This window comes from Lycium barbarum, chromosome 3 (genome assembly GCF_019175385.1).
Source record: "Lycium barbarum isolate Lr01 chromosome 3, ASM1917538v2, whole genome shotgun sequence".
NCBI lineage: Eukaryota > Viridiplantae > Streptophyta > Magnoliopsida > Solanales > Solanaceae > Lycium > Lycium barbarum.
The window spans coordinates 193,576-219,230 of record NC_083339.1 but is presented as its reverse complement, the minus strand read 5'-3'; the positions used below and the strand labels follow the sequence as shown (position 1 = coordinate 219,230).

The 25,655-nt window shown below is 37.2% G+C and overlaps 1 protein-coding gene across 4 annotated transcripts; it reads left to right on the top strand.

Moving 5' to 3' along the window:
• Positions 1-1,349: 1,349 nt before the first annotated feature.
• LOC132629797 (probable UDP-N-acetylglucosamine--peptide N-acetylglucosaminyltransferase SPINDLY) lies at positions 1,350-20,635 on the top strand. Of its 4 annotated transcripts, none has more exons than XM_060345154.1 (18): positions 1,350-1,481; positions 2,448-2,886; positions 10,810-10,971; positions 11,059-11,234; positions 11,352-11,427; positions 12,005-12,133; positions 12,711-12,830; positions 12,917-12,985; positions 13,067-13,148; positions 13,413-13,507; positions 14,141-14,205; positions 16,331-16,529; positions 16,672-16,866; positions 17,816-17,910; positions 18,000-18,135; positions 18,273-18,490; positions 19,436-19,563; positions 19,777-20,635. In XM_060345154.1, the coding sequence occupies exons 2-18, from the start codon at positions 2,476-2,478 to the stop codon at positions 20,214-20,216; spliced, it is 2,796 nt and encodes a 931-aa protein (XP_060201137.1). In that variant the 5' UTR covers positions 1,350-1,481; positions 2,448-2,475; the 3' UTR covers positions 20,217-20,635. The 4 variants fall into 4 exon arrangements, with proteins under 4 accessions (XP_060201137.1, XP_060201139.1, XP_060201138.1 ...); XM_060345156.1 differs by lacking the exon at positions 1,350-1,481 and adding an exon at positions 1,611-1,797 and having other exon boundaries at positions 2,466-2,886; XM_060345155.1 differs by lacking the exon at positions 1,350-1,481 and adding an exon at positions 1,611-1,797 and having other exon boundaries at positions 2,454-2,886.
• Positions 20,636-25,655: the final 5,020 nt, after the last annotated feature.

The following is a 25,655-nucleotide window of genomic DNA, read 5'->3' as shown; positions in this document are numbered from 1 at the left end:
AAGCAACTAAAAGGATTATTGAAATCAATTCAAATGGAAGAAAAAAATCTGTTGATAAATGAATTCCAATTTGTTGACTATTAATTAGAAAATCTTGCTCTATAATCTGGTTTGATCTTATAGTCCAAATAATCCCGTACCACGACGTATATGAAATAGTAGTATCATCTTCCAAGCATGTTGATTCACTTACAAGATTTTTGAATTAGATTAGATTGCTAATCTAAATTGGATTATAATGGACTAGTGCACTAACACTGTCCAACTAGGTGCATGAAGCATGAAATAAAACGATAAGGATAGAAGCTTTCAATTAGAGCTATAATTTCTTTGGCGACAGACTCAAATCATGTCTTATTATCCAGCAACAATAATTGTTTGTCGTTGCTAGGCTAAACACCCATCCGGTGCCTCATACTTCGTTTGAAAACTGGCTAATTAGTTTCTCAACAAAAAGTACTCTCGATTAATTAATTTCCTGTTTATGATACATTTGTTGCTCATATTATAAAGACATATATTTGTCCAAATGAACTTAAGCCAATAAAAGTCTACAATCTGTAAAATTGTACAAAATCAAATGTTGTTCTAATTGAGATTTTCACGCTGAGTTATTGCCTCTAAAACGATCCAAATCCATAGGAGCTAGATTATGATAAAGAGTATGGTATGACACAAGCGACGGCGAACAAAATGTTAGTTCAAAGGACAAGCGAGAACTAGAAGATTCAGTGAATGAGATTGAATATGAGACTCCATGATAATGCATCTCTCGCATAGACTTTTGTTCAGTTTTTGTGATGGTACACATACTGAAAAAATAACAAATATCAAATATGTGAGTTCATAGGGAAGATTGACCAAAACCCCTTGTACAAACATTTAGAAGTAATGCAGAATGACTTTAGTGTCCAAGTCCAACATTATAAACAAGCACTTAAAGCTACCGACCTATAACTATACCAACTTGGAAAAAATCAATTGATTAAACAACATAAAACGTAACATTAATCGAGGTAAAATTACAATACAACTCAAATCAACAACAAAGAAAGTAAAAGGAGAATGCGATGAGAAAAGGAGTAAACTCAAAAATTATCAGCCTTCACAATACATACATTTATTTGACTAATTTTTCTCTTCTTTCTTTTACTCAATTATGCCTTAGGTGCTCCTAATAAAATTCCACAAATAATCCGATCAACAATTCCTACAAAATTGTATAAGATAAATGCTCCTTCTAATCACTCCAACTGATCTTTTCTTAAACAATAGTTCAAGAGGTAGAAAAAGTAATTAGCTCAAATATCACCCCATACTTACTATAGTATAATGTCAAAAAACGAGTTAACCGAACTATATGGGGCTAAACGTGTTTAAATCTCTCAACTTGAGGGGAACAATGAAATTATAAAATTGTCAATGCCTGCCTGGGGTAACGCGGCGGAAAAAGAGTGGCAAGGTCGTAAATAGATGAAGAGGTAAGGGCAATTAATAAAGTATGGGGGTCTGTGTGTATGTATGTATATGGTGCTAATGGACGAACACCCAGGGGCTCCGGTGCTTTGCCAGACATCAAACCTCACTTGTCGGAAACTACCCCACGAATACCCCCTCCCCCTCCCCCCACCCCACTCCAAGCACCCCACCCACCCCCTATCTCTCTTATATATATATATATATATATTATATACTGTACTCAGCATACTTCCCCTCAAATAGAAAGTAAAGCAGTTGTGTATTGCTGTGTGGGAGGAGTATGCTGAAAGCATCATAGTTGTGAAACTGATTTAATAGGTGAGAGTTTCTATCAACTTTTTTTTTTTTTTTTGGGTTGTTTTAAAGTGCTTGCCCTAATTTTACTCGTGTTTTATTTGGTTTAATCATGATCAGTCATGTTTAGTTTTAGTTGGAAGTTGATTTTTGAAATAAAACAGGACTTGTCTTTTAGGGGTTTTTGGTAACACTTGAGTTTTTTTGTTTTTTTGTTTTTTGTACTTGTATTTGTTGGATAGTAATGTACTGCTATTTCATTTATTGTTAAAGTTAGGGTAAGCTAATTAGGATTGTTCAAGTAGCAAAATATGTAATACTGCAAGTCTTTGTATACATTTGAATTTGAATGTTGAATGAAGCCTTTGTTTTATGCTTCTTTTAATGTGAGTTAAGAGTTCAAGTTTTATTCGTTTTACTCTGTTTGTAATTGATACATGTTCATTGAGAACATCACGAGAGTTTAATTTATCGAGGCTTAATTCAATAGTCACCAGGAACACCTTATTGTGCTCAAATTGTAGTAATTTTTATTTATGCCCTTTTTATGGCGTGAAGGAGTCAATGTGAACTAGATGTTAAACCTCACTTGGGGATTCTTACAGCTTAACACGACTTTTTCTTGTTACTTTTACTCGGTTGTTTATTAAATGAAGCTGTTTTCAATTTGACAGGTTCAGGTGATTCTGCAGGTTTAGTTAGATGGCGTGGACGGAAAAAGATGTTGAGAATGGAAAAGAAAGTGATTCACTTATTAAAAATGGTTTTCTAAAGGGAGGGCAATCTTCTTCTGGTTCCAAAGGTTCTCCTGGTGGAATAAGTCCTGTGAAGAAGATTTTTGAAGAGAAGGATGCCATCACTTATGCCAATATTCTTCGCTCTAGGAACAAATTTGTTGATGCACTTGCTATATATGAGAGTGTGTTGCAGAAGGATAGTGGGAGTATTGAGTCTCTGATTGGCAAAGGTATTTGCCTGCAGATGCAGAACATGGGGCGGCTTGCTTTTGAAAGTTTTGCTGAAGCTATCAAGGTGGACCCACAAAATGCATGTGCCCTCACCCATTGCGGAATTTTGTACAAAGATGAGGGTCGTCTGGTCGAGGCTGCTGAGGTATGTGCACAAAGTTATTTTACTGATATTAATAGTCATCTGATCACATTTATTGGTATTGATAAAAAATGATGAACACATTGGTCTAAATTCCTGTTATGGATATAGCGAAGCTTCTGGTGTTAATAACTCATGATTCCTTATTTTGATAGGCGTGACTGTAACAAACTGCAAGTCTGATAACTCACCTTATCTTATATAAACTTTCCAGAGCGTAGTTCAATATGGAGTTGAAAATTTTTCAATTGAGTTTAAAGTGTTCTTTTGAAGGTTTGAAGAGCTTACAGCTTCTATGAATGATGCAATGCATGAGGCTCTTATCAGCTCTTAATAGGTGACTTTAGATGTGAATTTGGGCTTTGCCCTTCTCGTATTCCTTGTCCTTCTTTGTGAAAACCCTATATACCTTTGACCTGCACTGCCGCACACCCTATATACCTTTGACCCGCACGGGTGGCTCAGTTGGTTGAGCATGGGACTTCCATAATAGAGGTCTCAGGTTCAAAACCCCTTGCCAGGGGTTTGCCTTTTGGGTCAAGCTCATCGCACGGGGCTTGCCTAGTGCGGGTTATATCTCTGGTGTGGTTTGCCGACTATTGCACAAGAGCAGAGTTTACCCTGTGTGCACCCGAAAGGTAGCTGCCGCAGGTTCCCTTGTCATTAAAAAACACCCTACATGCCTGTAAGTCACGACCACATTGTCCTCTTTTTAATGCTTATAACATAAGCACACCCCAGAATTGAAATCTAAGCACATTCGAGGGAACATAACTTACGTGAACTTAAATTTAGCTGTTAACCTCCTATTATATACTTATTGAGTCACATTTTTATATGCAACTAATGTTTCACTTCTGTAATTTTGTTACCTACTTGGTACCAGTATTGATGAAATTTACTAATTATCAAAAGAGATCGAGTTACGTATTTTAAATTTGAAGTTTTGAAATTGGTGGACCTACCGTAGTACCGTCTGGAAAGAGGTCACATGCTGACATTATAGGTTTAAAAATGAGATAAGGAGTACTACTCATAAATAAGGGTGTACAAAGTAAACCGACAAACTGCACCAAACCGACAAACCGCACCAAACCGAGTCAAACCGAGAAAAAAACCCGACTAGTGGTTTGGTTTGACTTTGTTTGGTGTTGAAAAAAAAAAAACTGACCATAATTGGTTTGGTTTGGTTTTAGATAAAAAAAGTCAAACTGAACCAAATAACTCGACATTACATGTATCCAATTTTTAAAATATTTTATACATAAAAATATTTATTGGTAATGTAGTTTATAAATATTTCTTAAATTTTTTCGTAGTTTTTTGTGTATTATCATATTATTTCAAGCTTGAACTTAGAATTTTGATTGTCAATACGTGTTTTATCCCATGGATGTTAGTAACTCAAATAAAGACCAAACAAAAACCAACTCAACACTAATGCTAACAAAAGATATTCAATTCTACCATTAGGAATGACAATAATTTTGGATATTTATTCTTTAGCTTTGCATAACTGATTTAGAGAGTGAAAATACATGTATATAATTTTTTTTTCTTTGTCAAGAAATTTCACGTTCAGAAGATGAAAGTCGCGGAAATGCGAATGCTGCGGTGGATGTGTGGGCACACTAGGAGGGATAGAATTAGGAATGAAGATATCCAAGACAAGGTGGGAGTGGGAGTGGCATCGGTGGAGGACAAGATGCGGGAAGCGAGGCTGAGATGGTTTGGGCATATGAAGAGGAGAGACACAGATGCCCCAGTGCGGAGGTGTGAGAGGTTGGCTATGGACGGTTTCAGGAGAGGCAAAGGGAGGCCGAAGAAGTATTGGGGAGAGGTGATTAGACAGGATATGGCACAGTTTCAGCTCACCGAGGACATGACCTTAGATAGGAGATTGTGGAGGACTCAGATTAGGATAGAAGGCTAGGTGGCTTATCCTTTCACCATAGTAGTTGTAGTTCTGCTCATTTGTTTATTGCCATTTGATTTCTGCTTATATTTGTTGGGCCGTTGTACTTTGGTTATCTTATTTATCTATAGTAGTTAATGCTCCTTTCTTTCCTGACTGTTCTACCATGACTTTCTCGCTTTTGTTATTTCTTGTTTTCATATTGTTTTCGATATGCTTGGTCCTATCTGACATTTTGTCTTGTTTTTCCTCTCTTGTTCTCCTCTCTTGAGCCGAGGGTCTTTCGGAAACAACCACCTTACCTTTCAAGGTGGGGGTTAGGTCTGCGTACACTCTACCCTCCCCAGACCCCACATGGTTGGATTATACTGGGCTTCTTGTTGTTGTTGTTGTTGTTGTCATGTAATTAATACTTATTAGCCTTACTTATTTTAGCATGACTTAGTATTTTTAGATTATGGTCATTTTCTATATGGCTTATTAATTAGCAATATTTATTTTAATCGGTTTTATTATCTTTTTTGTTGAATATTTTAATACAATGTCATCACTCATATCACATTTTGTGTTATTTTCTTCAGAAACACCTTAATTATATAGTTGTATCTTATTAGGACTAAAGAAATATTTGAAGTAAAAGTGTATATGTTTTGTATGAAGACGATTCCGAGAAAAACCTGAGAAAACCGAATAACCCAAGAAAATCCGAGGTTGAAAACCCGAATTTTATTGGTTTGGTTTGGTGTATAAATTAAAAAACCCGACGCAATTGGCTTGGTTTGGTATTTAAAAAATCCGAACCAACCCGGTCCATGTACACCCTACTCATAATATGAGGTTCAGGTTGGTTAGGATGTAGAGCCACCCAAGGGTGTAACCTAGTGGTCTATGAAGTAGGACGAGAACCATGAGATCTCAGGTTCAAATTTCAGCGAATGCAAGCCTTGGTTGGTAGAGTGCCGGGTACTTGCGTGGGTAAGAGATAGCATGTACCATATGGAATAGTTGAGGTGCATGCAAGCTGGTCCGGATACCATTATCATAAAAAGGTATATGATGTAGAGTAGAATTGCAATCGTTGTGCTTCTGCATGTTGTGGCTATGCAATTCTAGACCAATTTTCCTAAAATCTTAGACCAACTTGAGCTTAAATGGAGAAACATGGTCAGTGAAGATTCTTAGTTATCAAAAAGTTACTCGGAATAGCAGGCTCTTCCTCCAAATAATATGTAGTCCAAAAAGAACTTCAAACACAATTAATATATGTCTTAACTGTCTTAGCTGCTCCACCTTGACCTCGAGTAAACCAAAGAATCATCAACATATAAGAGATGAGAAACCTCCATATTGCTTCTACCTATGTTTGTCACTTCAAATTCTCTTAGTCATTTCTTCTGTTCAACAAGTTTTAACATTGTCTAAAGCCCTTCCATAAAAATAATGAAATGGAGAGGAGATCCCACTAAAATACCTCCTCTCCTTCCACGTGACTTTAAACGCTCAAATTTTATCCATCTGTTTACAACAATTGTTTGACATCGGCTTCAATATTGCCTTCTAACTTACTATCCTAAAAGCAATAAATTTTTGCTTTCCATTTAAAGATTAGCATTGCTACCATCCTTCTCTTTGCCCTACTGTTGAGGCCGTTCACGTTCCACGAAACAATGTTTAGCTTCAATTTTTTTTTTTGGAGGTAAAGGTAACTTTGTATTCACACAAAAAACTCATCTTCAAAAGTGATGAAGTGGGATCTTACAAACCACAGTGGGCAGATGTTATATTCAAAAAATAAAACAATGTTTAGCTTCATTGAAAACAAAGACGTGAGATTTCCGCCCTGCATCTCATCCTTTCATCCCTATCATTGACATCGAATTTTAGCTTTTTTTTTTTTTGAATTTCTTGATACCTTTAGGTTTCGGCGTCATTACACCCGAACATGCACACCTCACTTCTTTTGGCTTGTCAAGTTCCATGAACAATGATGAGGCTTTTGTTCACACCCATAAAAACTACCCCATATTGTTTGCTCATGTTCAATACATTCCTATGTACCCACAATGAGGCTTCCATTTCTGCGTTCTGTTAGTGGCAGTGCTTTTTCTACAGGCCAAGGTTCTGAAGATGTATGTTCTACTCGCTGCTGGAGTGTATCATTCTGTGTTGAACTTCTTGGAGCTTTGGGTCATTACCAATTTAAAAAAGAAAAAGAAAAAAAGAAAAAGAAACTTCTTGGAGCTTTGTAAGATCTGTTGAACTTGAAAAATGTAAGAGAAAAAATACAAAACTGTCAAGCCTTAGTTATATTGATGGGTTCGATTTCTACAATTAGTGGATCAGCTTCAAATCTTGAATAATCTGAATGGACTTTCTGACTCCTCTATTTACAATATTAGCTGCATTTTCTGGGCCTTCAATAATTCTAATGGAAGAATTGGTTGGGTTATTTTTGGGCTTATGTGGGGCTTGGCCCAAACGAATCCCCTAATCTGGCATTGCATATAGGTACCCTTTAATTAATCCCTTGCCATGTGGCCCTCCCTTACCACTCCCATTTAATATATTTCTTTTGATCAAGTAAAAGTCTTCATTAATAATAACAAGGCCAACTTGGCCATATACAAGAGGTATACCTAAAGAGGAGAAACCTACAAAATAATAACAATGCCAACTTAAATGGCCAAGTTGGCATTGTTTCTTTTTTTTTTTTTCCAGTTTCATAAAAAAATGAATGCCAACTTGGCCATTTAATTTGAAGCTAGTTAACTTGTCCGCGCTTCGCGTGGTTATAAAAATATTAGAATATAAATAAATAATTAATGTTATAAATATATAGTAAAAATTAATCTTTACTAGTCAAATAAGCAGTCTAAAAATAGAGGAATATAATTGTTAAAACTCATGGTTTGAGATAGCCCATAAAACAAAAAATACTCATCCTCAAAATTGATTAGCATATATTTTTCTTCTATTTTTATTTTCTGGTATTTCTTTTACAAATATTATAGAGTTTACAAATTTGTTTTGAAATGTGCAAGAGGTTATTAAGTTTTATTTTTATATCAATATTTTACTTTATTTTGAAAGAAAGGACAATATTAAAATTAACAACCTTTTCTTCTAGTTTACATAATTTCAACTTCTAGAACTCTGTCAAGTTATTTTGGAAATTCTACAATGGTTAGTTTATCTTTGTTCTTTTACTATTTGAAATATATGATAATACGTATTTTTGTTTTGGCAAATACATCTTGAATAAATTATTTTTTTCCTTTACACAAATGTATGCTTGGTCTATTTCCCTCATTAGAGAGTCCAATTATCATATTTAAAAGTTGTCTCCACTTGTTAAATTTTAAAAAGAGGAAGGTAAAGAGATTAATCAAATTAGAAAAGAATAAATGAATGAAATTATGCCAAATTGTCGTCTTCGAACACAGGATCAAAGTGAAAGTTCTAGTTAGTTTCCTTTTTCTTCCCTTCCTACATGTTTCATTCATTTCTTCCCGTTTTTCCTTGCACCACTAACCATTACTTCACTCCAGAGCTTTAGAAACTTTATTCTTATCTAAATAAGGCAGTTCACTTTCTCTTTTTCTTCCTCATAAGCTAAAAAAATTGCTTGGCATTTTGTCTTCTCTAGTGGCATGAGTATTGCATCAGTTACAGCTTTAATTGGTAACATAATATTCTTTTGCTAATTACAATCGTTTCATTAGCTTTTTTCCCAGCAAAGTTAGTTGTGCCAACTTCAATTGCAATCTTTATGTCAATATGCAATTGCCTTCTCTATATCCATTATTGCATGCAACCGTCATGTTCTTTTGAAAGAAGAAAAACATATATATATATTCTAATAGAAATGACCACAAAAAAGCAACAAAAAATGATAAATAATTTTCTTGGGCAAAGAGAGGTGTCAAGTCACCTATTCTATCCTATATATATATATATATATATATGTATATTTTCTCGGGCCTCCTCATGTATCCATCCCTTCTATGTAGGCAGACATCATTGCAGTACTGTGTTCATAGGGCCAAGTATAGCTGCATTCTTCAGCAGAAACTTTACCAAAGCATACCGTCACCGGCAGTTCACTTCAGACTGGAATCTTATAATCATCATTTTCCACTTCAAGAACTATAATGATTTTGTTCTTGAGGACCCCTAACCTTAATCCAAGCGCACCTCAAGTGATACTTGAGGATTGTTTTCTATCCATCTACCGCATAATTCCCTAGTTCTTTCACAACTTTTTGGGACCATAAATGAAGTGGAAGTCCTAGTTGCCTAATCCATATCCAGTCCATGTCCTGATTCGCCAGAACACAAATGACGGTCGGCGATCACCATTTCAAGTCGAGAGATGTCTGCATCCACTTCAACTCTCTGATCATCTGCATCCTCTTCAACTCTCTAAGCATAGCATGTTCGGCCAATTTCTTGGTTGGCAACGCCAAAAGGAATTGCAATCTACTTGTTATGAGCAGGGTTCTTATCAAGGAAGCAAACCTTTTATAAATGAAGCATAATAATGGTTACAGTAGAAAGTGAAAAGTTGGTTATTTAAGTTTTGGTTTATATTTTCAGGTTGTGCTTTCCTAGGTGGCAATTTTAGGAAAAACAGATTTGGAGAAGTTGTGTGCAGCTAACTTTTTCATACGCCTGATAGTATGTCTAGACTGAGATAAATTTATCTAAAACGTAGTCTAATTCTTTTGTGGTTTAATTAATTTTTTATATCATAGTATCCTCCTCTTTTGGTACAAGAGACCTCTATGAAGCTTGGAAGTAACTAGTGCTGACATTTAGAATTTTTAGTAGCAATATGATTGCCAAGGAGTCAATGCTTGGTCATTTTTCAAAACCAGAAATGATTAGAAGCATATGGGAAGATCCAAATTTGGAGAGAAATTATGGTATCAATGAGAGTAGAGGAATGTTTACATATCTAGCAGCAAATGAGTTGAAGTATTATTTATCTGTAGTGCAAAGAACTCAGATTTGCTATGAGCTAGGCTGATAAATTTCAAGCTAAAAAGTTAAGTAGAAATATTTAATAACAGAAATGGACTTCTGTTTTTGGTAGAGTGGAGGCTTAAAGGCCTAGAAGATACAAATGCACCAAGAAGTATTGCATTTTCATTTTTCAGGTGCTTATGTGGCTGGATTCTGAGGTCTGCCCTGACAGAAGAGCTAGACAAAATTGCTCTAGAGATGGTAAATTGATCTCTTATATGATCATTTTAACACGTTTTTTTTTTTTTGATACCGAGAAATCCGCGTGGAGCCAATCTTTAGTACCAACTGCAGCCTTCGAAACTCAGGGATGATGGGTCCGCTCCTCATACTATTTTCAGACTTAGCGGAGATAATTGTACCCATATACATAAAAAATGACAGCAATGGAATGCCAATCCTCGGGCTTTATTTGTAAAGTCTCTATTCCTTGGTAATCAAAGCCGATAGATCTATGAATTATCCCATGCTTGACTAGCCAAGCAGACAAACGACCCTGCATCTTTTTTATCTCTCCCGCATTTTTATTTGTATAATTATTTCACATTTACGATGAAATTTATGAAAATTGACCCTCCAAATACTAGGCTTAGTTTGCTTGGCGTAGGGCTCGAACTTATGACCTATGCGTCTCAAATCCCTCAACCTTGTGAGCCTCCCCTGGGGGCGTCATTTTGACAAGATTATTGCATCAGGATTAAATCTTGATGGGCTTCTGATTAAGCAAATGATCTAGCTTAATTAGTTTATTGCAAAAGTAATGGTGTGTGCTTTACACATGAGCTGCTTTAAATTATTCTGGTGATTTTTTTCCTTTAAATCTTTTGTGATGAAGCCTATCACTATCCGAAGCTATTTCTTGTTTCATTATAAGTTCACTTAATTTTTATGTTGAATTTGAATAAGAGCTTATCACTAATCAGAGCTCTCTTTTTCTTCATTTATAATTTTCAGTTAATCTTTATGTTGAATTTAAAAAAATGCAGTCCTATCAGAAAGCACTTAAAGCTGACCCCTCATATAAAGCGGCAGCAGAATGCCTTGCAATTGTATTGACTGATATTGGAACCAGCCTGAAGCTTGCTGGCAACACTCAGGAGGGAATTCAAAAATACTATGAAGCTATCAAAATCGATTCACACTATGCGGTGATTATTTTCAGTGGCCTTTTTGACTTTTGGTTACCATGGTTTATCACGGAATCCCAAACTTAACATGTTGTGTTGTATTTGCAGCCTGCTTATTATAACCTAGGCGTTGTATATTCAGAAATGATGCAATACGACATGGCCCTTAATTGCTATGAGAAGGCTGCACTGGAGCGGCCCATGTATGCTGAAGCTTATTGCAATATGGGCGTTATATACAAAAATCGTGGGGATTTGGAGTCTGCAATTGCTTGTTATGAGAGGTTGCTACAGTGTTAAATTCATTTTACTTGATTGAAGATTATGTTTTGCGTGAGGTAGTTATATATGACTTGGCATTCTCCATCTGATTGCTGTTATTTCTCGTTGTGCTTATTCAGGTGTTTAGCTGTGTCTCCAAATTTTGAGATTGCAAAGAATAACATGGCAATTGCTCTGACCGATTTGGGCACAAAGGTAAAGTAGTTTGTGAATATTCCTGACTTCATTATATGGCATTCAATCCTTCAAAGTAAGACTTTGTACTAATTTAGCAGTTATTACTATCGCTATATTGGCTCCCTATACTGTTAAGTTGACAATACATAATGCAATTTCATAGTGAAGAACATGGTAATAACAGGCTTGCTTAAAAGCATTTCGCACTCACTTCTGCCTTATAGTTCACACAGCTATCTTTTGTTTCATATTGAAAATGAGAAGATACGGCTTGCTACAAAGACTGAAGCTTTAGTTAAGCAGCATAAGAAGTTTCCAATTGACACCTCCCCACCCCCAACCCGTTAGAACGAAAAAAAAAAAAAAAGAAAGAAGAAGTTACCTTAAGTTCAAATAAGCATTATCACGTTGTCAGGGGAACAAACATGAAGACATTTTACCTGTTCTTATCTTTTATTAGCAGTTTAATTAAATTAAAACCTTTTCTTTCTTCATTATCAAAAGCAAGTTAAACCTTTTTCTGGTTTCTTAGATCACTTCTTCTAGAGCTGCCAAAATCAGTTCATGCTTCTTAATTGTTGGTACTTCTATTCAGGTTAAATTGGAAGGAGACATCAACCAAGGTGTGGCATATTACAAGAAAGCTCTTTGCTATAACTGGCACTATGCTGATGCAATGTATAATCTGGGTGTTGCCTATGGTGAAATGCTGAAATTTGACATGGTAATTTGTGCTCAAGGTCCCCGCTTATTTCTAAAATGACAACATAGAATAGTATGTGCTCTTGCAGTTGACAAAGGGGCTGTAGCATAGTGCAATAATAGGATTGTTGGGTTATCAGCTGTGAGATTGTTGGTTAGTTTGTGGGGTATCTAATTCAACCTTGAAGAGCCATATTGTGCTTATTTCTGCAGCCCGCAATGGCTGAGGTTCATACTCTACTACTCCCCACTTCCCTTTTTAGTCTGTCCCAAAAAGAAAGACACCTTTTTATATTTGGAAATCGGTTAACTTTAAAATCTCCATTTTACCCTTAATACAATGAACGTCTATGGCTTGTTTTAGATCACAACTTTCAAAGTCTCTTAAACTCTGTGCCCAGTCAAACAAGGCCACATAAAGTGGGTGGAGGGAGTATATACATGTATAGTGCCTCAAGTGTTTAGTTTTCAGTACCTTTCCAGTATCTACACTCTTTTTCCCCTCGTTGGACTCTTGTTATTCATTTCTTCTCCTGGATGAGAAACTTATTCTTGTTGCTTCCATTGTGAAGGTGTTGATGATTTATTTTCACATTCAGGCTATTGTGTTTTATGAACTCGCTTTCCACTTTAATCCTCATTGTGCTGAAGCATGCAACAATTTGGGAGTGATATACAAGGATAGGGACAACCTTGATAAAGCCGTGGAATGTTATCAGGCAATCATCTTGCGCGTGCTTTTTATTTTATTTGGTGGGCCGAGGAGATTTATAATTTATTCAATTTGCGATTTCATGTTTCACAGATGGCTTTGTCAATCAAACCAAACTTTTCTCAGTCATTAAACAATCTCGGAGTAGTTTACACGGTTCAGGTGAACATCGATTGATATCTACTAGTGTGTGTAGCATTATTATGTCCTGTCATGAATTGCATCTTTTTTGATTGCTCGCAGGGTAAAATGGATGCTGCTGCTAGTATGATTGAGAAAGCTATCATTGCAAACCCAACATATGCAGAGGCATACAATAATTTAGGTCCTTATTTCCACCTCGCTTTTATGTGTGTAAACTTAGGGTCTGTTCTTGTTTCTCTATGCATCGCATGTCTATCCTTTTCTCACTCCAGTTTCATGCTTTCTCACAGTTGTCGAAGTCATCCATTTAGTTATGGAAAGTGATTAACCTTGAAGATGCATATTTTAAATCCTTGAAGATTTATTCATTCTATTCAGTAGAAGCTGTCTGGATATTACTCTTTTGGTTGATGGGATAATCAACTATTTGTTGGGAATTGTGCAGGAGTTCTTTACAGGGATGCAGGCAATATATCTCTGGCCATTGAAGCATATGAGCAGTGCCTCAAGATAGATCCTGATTCCCGAAATGCAGGCCAGGTATTGCCTATTCTCTTATGATTTTGGAAGCATCCCTCTCTCTGACATTTTCTGCAGGACCCTTCTTTTGATATATGACCTATCTGTGGTCCTCAAAACCTTTAAATTGGCTATTACTTCTTTATGACATGGATAGCTCTTTTGTTATTGCTTTAGGTCATGTCTCTAGATGCTAGTAGCTTCGGGAAAGTACCTCCGGCCTTTATCTAATACCTTTCATGTAACGCTAGATGAATTCGAATATTAGGTGCTACTTTTGATGGAGGTTTAACCTATCCAAGTTCAGTACTTGTCTTCAGATAATTGTAACAATAGATGAATTCGATTGCTAAATGCAATTTTTCCGATGGAGGTTTATCTACCATCGGCTTCTTAGCTATTTCTTTTTCTCAAAATAAAAAAATAATTGTCTGATAGGATAAACTGTTGTTTTCAAGTCCTTTAAGACAAAAATGAGAAGTTTGGAATGCAGTATGTTTGAATGTGAGATATCTTGGTAATCTCGACTTATTAAGCATATGAGAGGGAAATTTTTTACTTGATCAAAATGAGATCGCAACTTTTTGAGTCTCGGTTTAGAAGTTTTTGGATTTACTATATCTTGTCTCATATATCTTTATTTGTGTTTTGCAGAATCGGTTACTTGCCATGAACTACATTAATGAAGGAACTGATGACAAGCTATATGAGGCTCACAGGTTTTATTTACTTCTTTCTTGTGGGGTCTATTGTATAATATATCATGCTGCAAATGCTACCCAAGCATGAGAAAAGGGAAACTAACAAGTAGGGAAAAAGGATAAAGAAAGTATGATGTGCAGGCTGGAAGAGTAAGAAGAATTTGAAAAGTCTTCTTTGCGCAGAAGATAGCCGATAGGCATAGTGCTAATAACAAAAGCCATAGGAGATTTTTATCAAAGAAAACGCCAATAGCATAATACTAATAACCACTGTATTTTAAGGACATGACTGACATATGAGTTCCTATGATTGTGCATTAGAAGAATAGTATATATGAGGTCAATCATACTCATAAAAAATATATGTGGTCAATCATGTTTGCTGTATGATCTTGATGCTGATGTGGGACATGTACGATATGGTGCCTAGCATGGACATGGGAACCCTTATTGCAGTCTCTGCTTCATAGGTTCAACTTTGTGACATTGTGTAACTACGGTTCTTGTGCCCGTAGAAACCTCTTTTTAATCCATTTTCCTGAGATCAATCAGAAGTCTCATCTTTTGAACTTTTCATAAGTCCTTCGAACATCATCCTCTTCCTATCTATACCGTGGGGAAGGTAGTGCTAACAATAGAACTCTAGTCCTATGTTATACAGACTCTCCATTTCACTGACTAGGCGAAATGTCAATATGATACGATTCTAAAATAGGTAGGAATAGGGTGCTTCAATGATAAAAGTGATCTGGGACCCCCCTCCCCCCCTTTGTTTTTTAAACTGAAAATTATTTCATGGGACCCCCTTTTTTTATGACCAAGAAATTTGTCAGATCCAACCCTTAGCACCAGCCGCAGCCTTCAAAACTCGGGATAATGGGCTCTCCCTCTACCCTTCTGTACTTAAATACCAGGCTTAGTTTGCATGGCACAGACCTCAAACCTGTTACCTGAGTCACAAGACCCTCAACCTTTGCCACTTGAACTAAGCCCTGGGGGCTAGCTGGGGACCCTTTTGACAGCTTTTGTTACAATGGTTATACAAAATGACATTACTGATGACCTAGTAGATATCTTCCTTTCCACCCAGCAAAAAGGTGATTTGAGATAGAGGAAAAAGCAAATGTCCACTGCGACGCCCATGGATTTATCATCAACTTGATGAAATAATTTCAAGATATCTCTCCAAACTGGAAAAAGCTATTATTCTAATCTAACTGAGCAGGCTCGACGATCTTAACATTTTGAGGGTGAATCCGAATTTTCACAATAAAGCTCACCTGCCCTTAAGTTTCTCATTAGCTCTGCTGATGCTAGCATTATCCCCTGACCTGCTATAACTTTCAAGGGAAATGAGATAACAAGTTTCCCCCAGCAAGAGAGGTATGGCCTGGCATATTTCTGCATTAGTCAGGACGTGAGGATTTTGTGCGGAAGTGCATCATAGTGTACCAACTTTTACAAAGTTTAGAAGATTATGAATAAGAAGGTTTTATTTGAGCTTTTCTACAACTTAGTATGTCCTGTGTCTAACCATGACAATGTAATATCCCTGTATTTTTTCCCTTTCTTCACTTGCTGCTTGGATGAATAGGAGCATAGGACTTCCCCAAAATCCATCTATACAACAACAACATACCCAGTGTAATCCCACAAGTGGGGTCTGGGGAGGGTAAGATTACACAAACCTTGCCTTTACCTTTCTGGGATAGAGAGGCTGTTTCTGATAGACCCTCGGCTCAAAAGAAATGTAACCGATGCAGAAACGTAGAAAAAAAAGGGACAGCAAAATAGCAAATGTACAAAACAATGTAGTAACAAATATCAATTCACATTAGCGAAAAAGAAACTACACGACTACCCTAAATCATACGTCTAAAAGTACGATAACACTCTATTACCTACTAACCATCTACCCTAATCCTCGATCTCCATACCTTCCTATCCAAGGTAATATCCTCGGTCAACTGGGAAAAAGTCCATCTATGACCTCATTAAAGATGATGGAAAAAAGTTTCAGGGGGCCTTTGTCATTACAATTAGTAATATACATGTACCTATAGTTGGCTGTATATTTGGTTTAGTCTGATTCTGTTTCTGGTTCTGTTGGTGCTTATCCTGACTGTAAGTTGCATGAATGCAGAGACTGGGGTCGACGTTTTATGAAATTATATCCACAGTACACTTCATGGGACAACTCAAAAGTCCCGGCAAGGCCACTTGTGATTGGATATGTGTCTCCTGATTATTTTACTCACTCTGTCTCATACTTCATCGAAGCACCACTTGCCTATCACGACTACACAAACTACAAGGTGGTGGTTTATTCAGCTGTTGTGAAGGTATTCTTTTCCATTCCTCATCCCTCATTTGTTTTTGTTTTACGACAGCTCTTAGTTTGCTGTTCGGATCATATCATTGAGGCATTCATTGGACAAAATCACTACGACATGCTCTTATATGGTTCTTTGTTTGGGATTGCAGGCAGATGCAAAAACAAACAGGTTTAGGGACAAAGTCTTGAAAAAGGGTGGTGTCTGGAAGGATATCTACGGGATTGATGAGAAAAAGGTATCCAGCATGATCAGAGAAGATAAAGTTGATATCATGGTTGAACTTACAGGTCACACTGCAAATAATAAACTGGGAACCATGGCTTGCCGACCTGCGCCTGTACAGGTAATCTTTATCTTATGCCCTAAACTTGGTTGTTTCCGGTTCCGATATTGCTGCTCTGACTGAGGCCCAACAGCATCACATGAAATACATCTGGCTTCTAAGGGAAAGATCTGGTCTTCCATTTTTTTCGATAAATTTTTTCTGGGGAATGGTTAAGCTGGACTCGCGTAAAATGAGAAACTGGAATTCAGTGGTTCTTTTGTTCTTTTTCCTTTATTAGGCTTATTAATTATCCCAAGAAAATATCTCTCTCGTCTTTCTTGCTTTTGTGCTTCCAAGAGCTTGACCAATAGAGATAGATGTGTAGCATGTGTTGTCTATTACCAAGATAATTTATTCTCTCCCTCCTTCTAAAAGAAGGTTTGGAGATTGGTGTGCATCATGAAATACAGTGTGAGTGTGTCTGCATTCGATCTCACACCGACTTGTGTTGGAGTGACTTTCGACCATGCTAGCCTAGTAGTTTCTTATGATTCAAATTGTGGATCTTATCGAGTATGAAGCAAAACTACGTACTTTACATTTTTTGGGATATATGATGATTTTTTTCTAAGATACATGGATAACAGTGTTAGTAGGAGAATCACATGGGTGGTTGGGATTGTTATAAAACCAGCTGTCCAGCAATTGCCTGACAACTCAAAATTTTCATTTGAAATTGGTAAGTTAATTAGTTCATAAACGCATCTGAAACCAAAGGTGAAACTTTTCCAAAATGGGGAAGTTAGTTAGTTCATTCTACTGTGTCATCTTGGTTTTATGCTAATTCAACCACTCTTATTGAACGTCATATGGAAAATTTCCCACCCCAAATATTTCTCTAAAAGCATGGTTATGCTTCTAAGTATCAAGCTTCCCTGCTACTAAGTTTTAACTAATCTACTTGCTATGACGGAAATACTGAGCTATTATTGCTCCGTCTCATGATTCTATATGTTTCTCCTGCTAGGTGACTTGGATTGGATACCCTAACACAACTGGTCTGCCCACGATTGATTATAGAATCACTGATGCTATGGCTGACCCTCCTAACACACAACAGAAGTAAGTGGGAGAAAGGTTTTCTGATGTTGACCTTACCAAGTTGGATCTCACGACAATCTTGTGGCTAATCTTTTCAATTTGATTGGCAGACACGTGGAAGAGTTAGTCCGATTGCCGAATAGCTTTCTTTGTTATACACCCTCTCCTGAAGCTGGGCCAGTGTGTCCAGCACCTGCTTTATCCAATGGTTTTGTTACATTTGGTAGCTTCAACAATCTTGCTAAGGTATTGATTAGGAAGCAAGTGTCATTTTGAAGCGTGTGGTGGGATTGTTTCGTGCTTTTTTAAATTGAAACTATATTCATTAATAGGATTCTGTGGTTCTTTCGCCTTTTAGTCACGCTGGTTTGCTTTCAATACAGATAACACCTAAAGTTCTGCAAGTTTGGGCAAGAATTCTGTGTGCAGTTCCACATTCTCGGCTGATTGTTAAGTGCAAGCCTTTCTGTTGCGATAGTGTGAGGCAGAGATTTCTTTCTATTCTAGAGCAGTTGGGATTGGAGCCACAGAGAGTTGATCTTTTGCCATTAATTCTTCTAAATCATGATCATATGCAAGCATATTCCCTCATGGACATTAGGTAATGCCTTTGCTCATGTGGCCTCCTTATATTCAGCTATCTGTGCTAGCTTTTGATTTCATTTGTAAATTGTCCTGAAGGCTGTCATTGTAGTTCCACTTCCAAATTTATATGGGGTATCAAGCTTCACTTTGAAAATACCCAAAGAATATGATGCTATCACTATCTCCATCTCTCTTCTTTCTTCCTAGAATATATTTGTAAGGCCCTGCCTACGACAGCAGGGGATACGACAGCAGGGGATTTGCCTTCTGGGTCGAGCTCGTTGCACGGGGCTTCTATTGCGGGTTATCTCTCCTGTGTGGTTTGCGGGCTATTGCACAAGAGCGAGATGGGTTCCCTTGTCATAAAAAAAGAATATATTTGTAAGGGGGGTGGGGGGGTGGGCACCTTTAGCATGCATATGCTCTTCTAGTCTTGCTCATAGGTTGTGATTTATTAATTTTCTTCTGTAAATTGCTCAACTTCCTATATTTTTCAATGTCATGCTATTTCAAGTTACCATTGCAAGGAAATTCTAAATTAAAAGGTTGTTCACAACTGTTTTCTTCGCTGAACTCAACTACTCCCTCCGTCCCAATTTATGTGATGTAGTTTGACTGGACACGGAGTTTAAGAAATAAAGGAAGACTTTTGAATTTTGTGGTCTAAAACAAGCCAAAGATATTTGTGTGGTTATAGATCATCTCGTTAAGCGTAAAAGGTAAAGTTTAAAGTTAAATTGTTGCCAAATAAGGAAATGTGTCATTCTTTTTGGGATTGACTAAAAAGGAAAGTGTGTCATAGAAATTGGGACAGAGGGAGTATTTCTTTACGTTATTAACTACAAATATACAAATTTTCTCAACAGTAAATCCCAACATATCTTGTAATGGAAGCTGCAGAACCATTTTTTATGTAATAGATATCTATTCCTTAAGAAACTAAGTAGACCTCCTTTTGTAGCTTGGATACTTTTCCTTATGCTGGAACAACCACCACATGTGAATCGCTATACATGGGAGTTCCTTGTGTCACTATGGGAGGTTCCATACATGCTCACAATGTTGGTGTGAGTCTTCTTAAGACAGTCGGTAAGTATGTTGTCTATTGATCTTAGTCTTATTATATCCCTGCTTCTTGTGAACACTTTGTGCTTGCATTTGCCAATTGATGATAGTATAGTTTCCAAAAACGGGATGAAAAATCTCAGCAGAAAAGGTAAACCCTGAGAAATAAGTTCAAGGGGAAAAATCATAAGTTTGTTCTAACACGTTGTATAATTGGTTGGAAATTTTGCATTTTAGGGTTACAAAACCTTGTGGCGAGGAATGAAGATGAGTACGTTGAGTCGGCTATACAGTTGGCTTCAGATGTTACATCTCTGTCAAACTTGAGAACGAGTCTTCGAGAGCTGATGTCAAAGTCACCACTTTGTGATGGGGCAAAGTTCACCCGGAATCTCGAGTCATCATATAGGAGTATGTGGCGCAGGTACTGTGATGGAGATGTGCCATCTATGAGGCATATGGAATTATTACAGCAGCAGCAGACACAAATAGAGCCGGTGGATCCAGAAGAGTCACCTGTGAATTCATCGGAGAAACCCATTATTTCTGCTTCTAAAGATGGATCAATTAAAGAGAATGGATTCACTACAATACCAGCCTTGGTATATAACTCTTCCACTGGTGAAGAAAACGGGGTGCAGTTAAATCAAAATAGTAATCCCGGTAAGCCGAGTTAAAGGTTGTTTGTTCGGCGTGTCTGTCCGTTTAGAAGAAGTGGGGAATGATTGGTAATAGAAGCCAGGATTCAAGAACAAGTCTTGCAATAGCGTGTTGTCTGAAATGAGATCAAGCCTCTTGTATCATATAATTTATGGGGCACTTATGCGCTAAATTGAACGGCTGACTTGGTTAATGGCTGCAATTATCTCTGTTGCAGAGTGAGCAGGCATAATTCTTTTTCGGAGAAGAATGTTGGAAGGGCTAGTGAAATTATTATTTGTTCCAAAAATAGAATTTGTAGTGTATTAGGATGTGGGTTGTATTTGTTATCTCTCTCTTGCCCGAGTTACAGGTTGGAGCCCCCCACCCCCCTTTTCATTGTAAGAAGTATAGCTGGTTCGGATCCTCTTTCTAATGCAATGATTTTTGTCTCTTTTTTCTTTTTCTTTTTTTTTCTGTTCAACTTTTAAGAATGTTATCTTCTAAAGGGATTGGAGGAGTCCAATATTTGAGGCGTAATGGAAATTTCTTCATGATAAGTGTTAAATAGAAGTGGATGAAGAATTAGCTAACCTTCCCTAATCTACAAACAAAAGTGTCCCTTAGGTAACATCATCAGTTGTACATTGTAGATTAAACAGAAAAGACACGCCCTTCAACATGCGTGTGTCTAAGCAAAGATGTTGTGGAAGCTTTTGTACTTGTTTTGTTTAATCTCCAAAGAGCTTGCACATTTGAAGTGTGAACCCCCATTATCTTCTCATTCTACACTATAAAAGAAAATGTGCTTGTTCATACATTTTCCCTGTCAAATCCTCGGTGGCAAACAAGTGATGAACGATCAATTGTTTAACACAATTTTTTTGATTTCTTCTATTCGCATTATAAAGGATTATGTTCACTCATTTTCTTGAATTAAATCTACTATATACTAGTACATGGATTTCTTGAAATTTTATTGACGGGTTCTAATCAACCTAAAACTTGACTGGTCTATGGCAAGCAACTTGGTGACCGATACTCATTGCTTGGTTGTGATTAACGTTGCTTTATTTGACGTTTCTGGGTCTTAAAACACGAGATCGTGATCATAGGAAATTTCGATCTGTGTACATGGATTTTTAAGAATTTTATTGACGGACACCGATCTACCTAAAACTTGAATTGTCCTCGTCACTGGTTGGTGACCGATACTCATTGCTTGGTCATGATTAACGTCGCTTTATTTGGCATTTCGGGGTCCTGAAACACGAATCCATAATTAGAGGAGATTTCAATGTGAATTAGTACATGGATTTTTCTGAATTTTATTGACGGACTCTGATCGAACTAAAACTTGATTGGTCCATCCCAAACAACCTGGTGACCAATACTCATTGCTTGGTCGTTATTAACGTTGCTTTATTTGGCATTTCGGGTTCGCAAAAAAAGCTATGCCAGTCATGAAAAAGCTATTAGTATTGGCCACCAGACCATTTGAACCAAATTTGGGTCTAAACGGAATCGATCGACTTTTTATTAAAAAAATCCATGGACTAAGGCATACTAAAAGCTGAGATGATCTCAAATTTCTATTTCGTAACTCAGAAACACAAAAAACGCGACGTCACTCATGATGAAGCTATTAGTGCTGGTCACCAGTCCATTTCCATCATATTTGGGTCTAAATGGAGTCGGTCGATCATTTTTGAAATATCTATGGACTAACACATACCGAAAGGGGAGATGATCTCGAATTTCGATTTCGTGTCCCAGAAACGCAGAATAAGCAAGGTCAGTCATAACGAAGCTATTAGTATTGGACACCTGGTCATTTCAACCAATTTTGGGTCTAAGCGAAGCCGATTGAGTTTTTATTGAAAATTTCATGGACTAACACTCACTGAAAGTTGAGATGATCTCGTGTTTCTATTTCTGGATCGAGAAAAGCAAAAAAAAAAAAGCTATGTCAGCCATGAAGAAGCTATTAGTATTGGCTACCATGCCATTCGAGCCAAATTTGGGTCTAAACGAAACCGATCGACTTTTTATTAAAAAATCCATGGACTAACACATACTGAAAAGGGAGATAATCTCAAATTTATGTTTCGTGTCCCAGAAATGCAGAATAAGCAAGGTCAGTCATAATGAAGCTATTAGTATTGGTCACCTAGTCATTTTAACCAATTTTGAGTCTAAACGGAGCCAGTCGACTTTTTATTGAAAAATTCAAGGACTAACACTCACCGGAAGCTGAGATAATCTCGAATTTCTATTTCTGGACCGAGAAACGCAAAAAAAGCTATGTCAATCAAGAAGAAGCTATTAGTATTGGCCACCAGGCCATTTGAACCAAATTTGGGTCTAAACGGAGCCGGTCGACTTTTTATTAAAAATCCATTGACTAACACATACTAAAAGCTCATATGATTTCGAATTTCTAATTCGTAACTCAGAAACACTACAAACGCGATGTCACTCATGACGAAATTATTAGTACTGGTCGCCAGACCATTTCCACCAAATTTAGGTCTGAACGGAGTCGGTCAATCGTTTTTGAAATATCTATGGACTAACACACACCGAAAGGGGAGATGATCTTGAATTTCTGTTTCGTGTCCTAGAAATGCAGAATAAGCAAGGGCAGTCATAACAAAGATATTAGTATTGGTCACCTGTTCATTTCAACCAATTTTGGGTCTATATGGAGCCGATCGACTTTTTATTGAAAAATTCATGGACTAACACTCACCGAAAGCTGAGATGATTTCAAATTTCTATTTCTGGATCGAGAAATGCAAAAAAAAAACTATTTTTTCATGAAGAAGCTGTTAGTATTATCCACCAGGCCATTCGAACCAAATTTGGGTCTAAACGGAGCCGGTCGACTTTTTATTGAAAATTTCATGGACTAACACATACTCAAAGCTGAAATGATCTCGAACTTCTATTTCGAAACTCAAAAACACTAAAACCATGACGTCATTCATGACGAAGCTATTAGTACTGGTCACCAGACCATTTCCATCATGCTTGGGCCTGAACAGAGTCGGTCGATCGTTTTTGAAATATTTGTGACCTAACACACATCGTAAGGGGGCATGATCTCGAATTTCTGTTTCATGTCCCAGAAATGCAGAATAATAAAGGTCAGTCATAACGAAGCTATTAGTATTGGTGACTTGGTCATTCCAACCAATTTTGGGTCTAAACAGAGCCGGTCGACTTTTTATTGAAAAATCCATGGACTAACACTCACCGAAGGTTGAGATGATTTCGAATTTCTATTTCTGGACCGAGAAACGCAAAAAAAAAACTATGTCAATCATGAAGAAGCTATTAGTATTGGCCACCAGGCCACTCGAACCAAATTCTGGTTTAAACGGAGCCGGTCGACTTTTTATTGAAAATTCCATGGACTAACACACACTCAAAGCTGAGATGATCTCGAATTTTTATTTCGTAACTCAGAAACACTAAAAACGCGACGTCACTCATAACGAACTATTAGTACTGGTCACCAGACCATTTCCATCAAGTTTGGGTCTAAACGGAGCCGGTCGACTTTTTATTGAAAATTCCATGGACTAACACATACTCAAAGCTGAGATGATCTCGAATTTCTATTTTGTAACTCAGAAACACTAAAAACGCGACGTCACTCATGACGAAGCTGTTAGTACTGGTCACCAGACCATTTCCATCAAGTTTGCGTCTGAACGGAGTCGGTCGGTCGTTTTTGAAATATCTATGGACTAACACACACCGAAAGGGGAGATGTTCTCGAATTTCTATTTCGTGTCCTAGAAACGCAAAATAAGAATGGTCAGTCACAACGAAGATACTAGTATTGGTCACCTGGTCATTTCAGCCAATTTTGGGTCTAAACGGAGCCGGTCGACTTTTTATTGAAAAATCCATGGACAAACACTTACCGAAAGCCGAGATGATTTCGAATTTCTATTTCTGGATCGAGAAATGCAAAAAATCTATTGGGTCATGAAGAAGCTATTAGTATTGGCCACCAGGTCATTCGAACCAAATTTGGGTCTAAACGGAGTCGGTCGACTTTTTATTGAAAATTTCATGGACTAACACATACTCATTGCTGAGATGATCTCAAATTTCTATTTTGTAAATCAGAAACACTAAAAATGTGACGTCACTCATGACGAAGCTATTATACTGTTCACCAGACCATTTCCATCAAGTTTGGGTCTGAACGGAGTCGATCGATCGTTTTTGAACTATCTATGGACTAACACACACCGAAAGGGGAGATGATCTCGAATTTCTGTTTCGTGTCCCAGAAACGTAGAATAAGCAAGGTCAGTCATAACGAAGCTATTAGTAATGGTCACGTGGTCATTTTAACCAATTTTGAGTCTAAACGGAGCCGGTCGACTTTTTATTGAAAAATCCATGGACTAACACTCACTGAAAGCTGAGATGATCTCGAATTTCTATTTCTCGACCGAGAAACGCAAAAAAAAAAAGCTATGTTAGTCATGAAAAAGCTATTAGTATTAGCCACCAGGCCATTCAAACCAAATTTGGGTCTAAACGAAGTCTGTCGACTTTTTATTGAAAAATTCATTAACTAACACATAGTAAAAGCTGAGATGATCTCGAATTTCTATTTCATAACTCAGAAACACTAAAAACGTGACGCCACTCATGACGAGGCTATCAGTACTGTTCACCAAACCATTTCCATCAAGTTTAGGTTTTAACGGAGTCGGTCAATCGTTTTTGTAATATCTATGGACTAACACAAACTGAAAGGTGAGATGATCTCGAATTTCTATTTCGTGTCCTAGAAACGCAAAATAAGCAAGGTCAGTCATAACGAAGCTATTAGTATTGGCACCAAGCAAATGAGTATTAGTACATGGATTTTTTGGAAGTTTATTGACTGCATCCAATCGATCTAAAGCTTGACTGGTCCATCGCCACTAGCCTAGTGACCGATACTCATTGCTTGGTCATGATTAATGTCGCTTTATTTGGGGTTTCAGGGTTCGAAAGCACGAATTCATGGTAATAGGAGATTTCGACGTGTATTAGTACATGGATTTTTCGGAATTTTATAGACAGACTCCGATCTACCTAAAACTTGACTAGTCTATCGCCTATAGTAAGGTGACCGATACTCATTGCTTTGTCGTGATTAACGTCGCTTTATTTTGGGTATCGTGATCCTAAAACATGAATTCATGGTTACAGGAGATTTCAATGTGTATTATGGATTTTCAAATTTTATTGACGAACTCCGATCGTCCTAAAACTTGATTGGTCCATCGCCAATAGCTAGGTGACCGATACTCATTGCTTGATCGTGATTAGTCGCTTTATTTGAGATTTCGGGATTCTAAAACACGAATTCATGGTAATGGGAGATTTCAATGCGCAGTAGTACATAAATTTTTAGAATTTTATTGACAAACTCCGATCGACCTAAAACTTGATTGGTCCAT

What these genes read in the sequence shown, in the direction of transcription:
- LOC132629797 (XM_060345154.1), top strand. Translation starts at nt 2,476, where the DNA reads ATGGCGTGGACGGAAAAAGATGTTGAGAATGGAAAAGAAAGTGATTCA. An exon ending in GTCTGGTCGAGGCTGCTGAG is followed by an intron (nt 2,887 to 10,809) that starts GTATGTGCACAA and finishes AAAAAAATGCAG; the next exon opens with TCCTATCAGAAAGCACTTAA. An exon ending in AAATCGATTCACACTATGCG is followed by an intron (nt 10,972 to 11,058) that starts GTGATTATTTTC and finishes TTGTATTTGCAG; the next exon opens with CCTGCTTATTATAACCTAGG.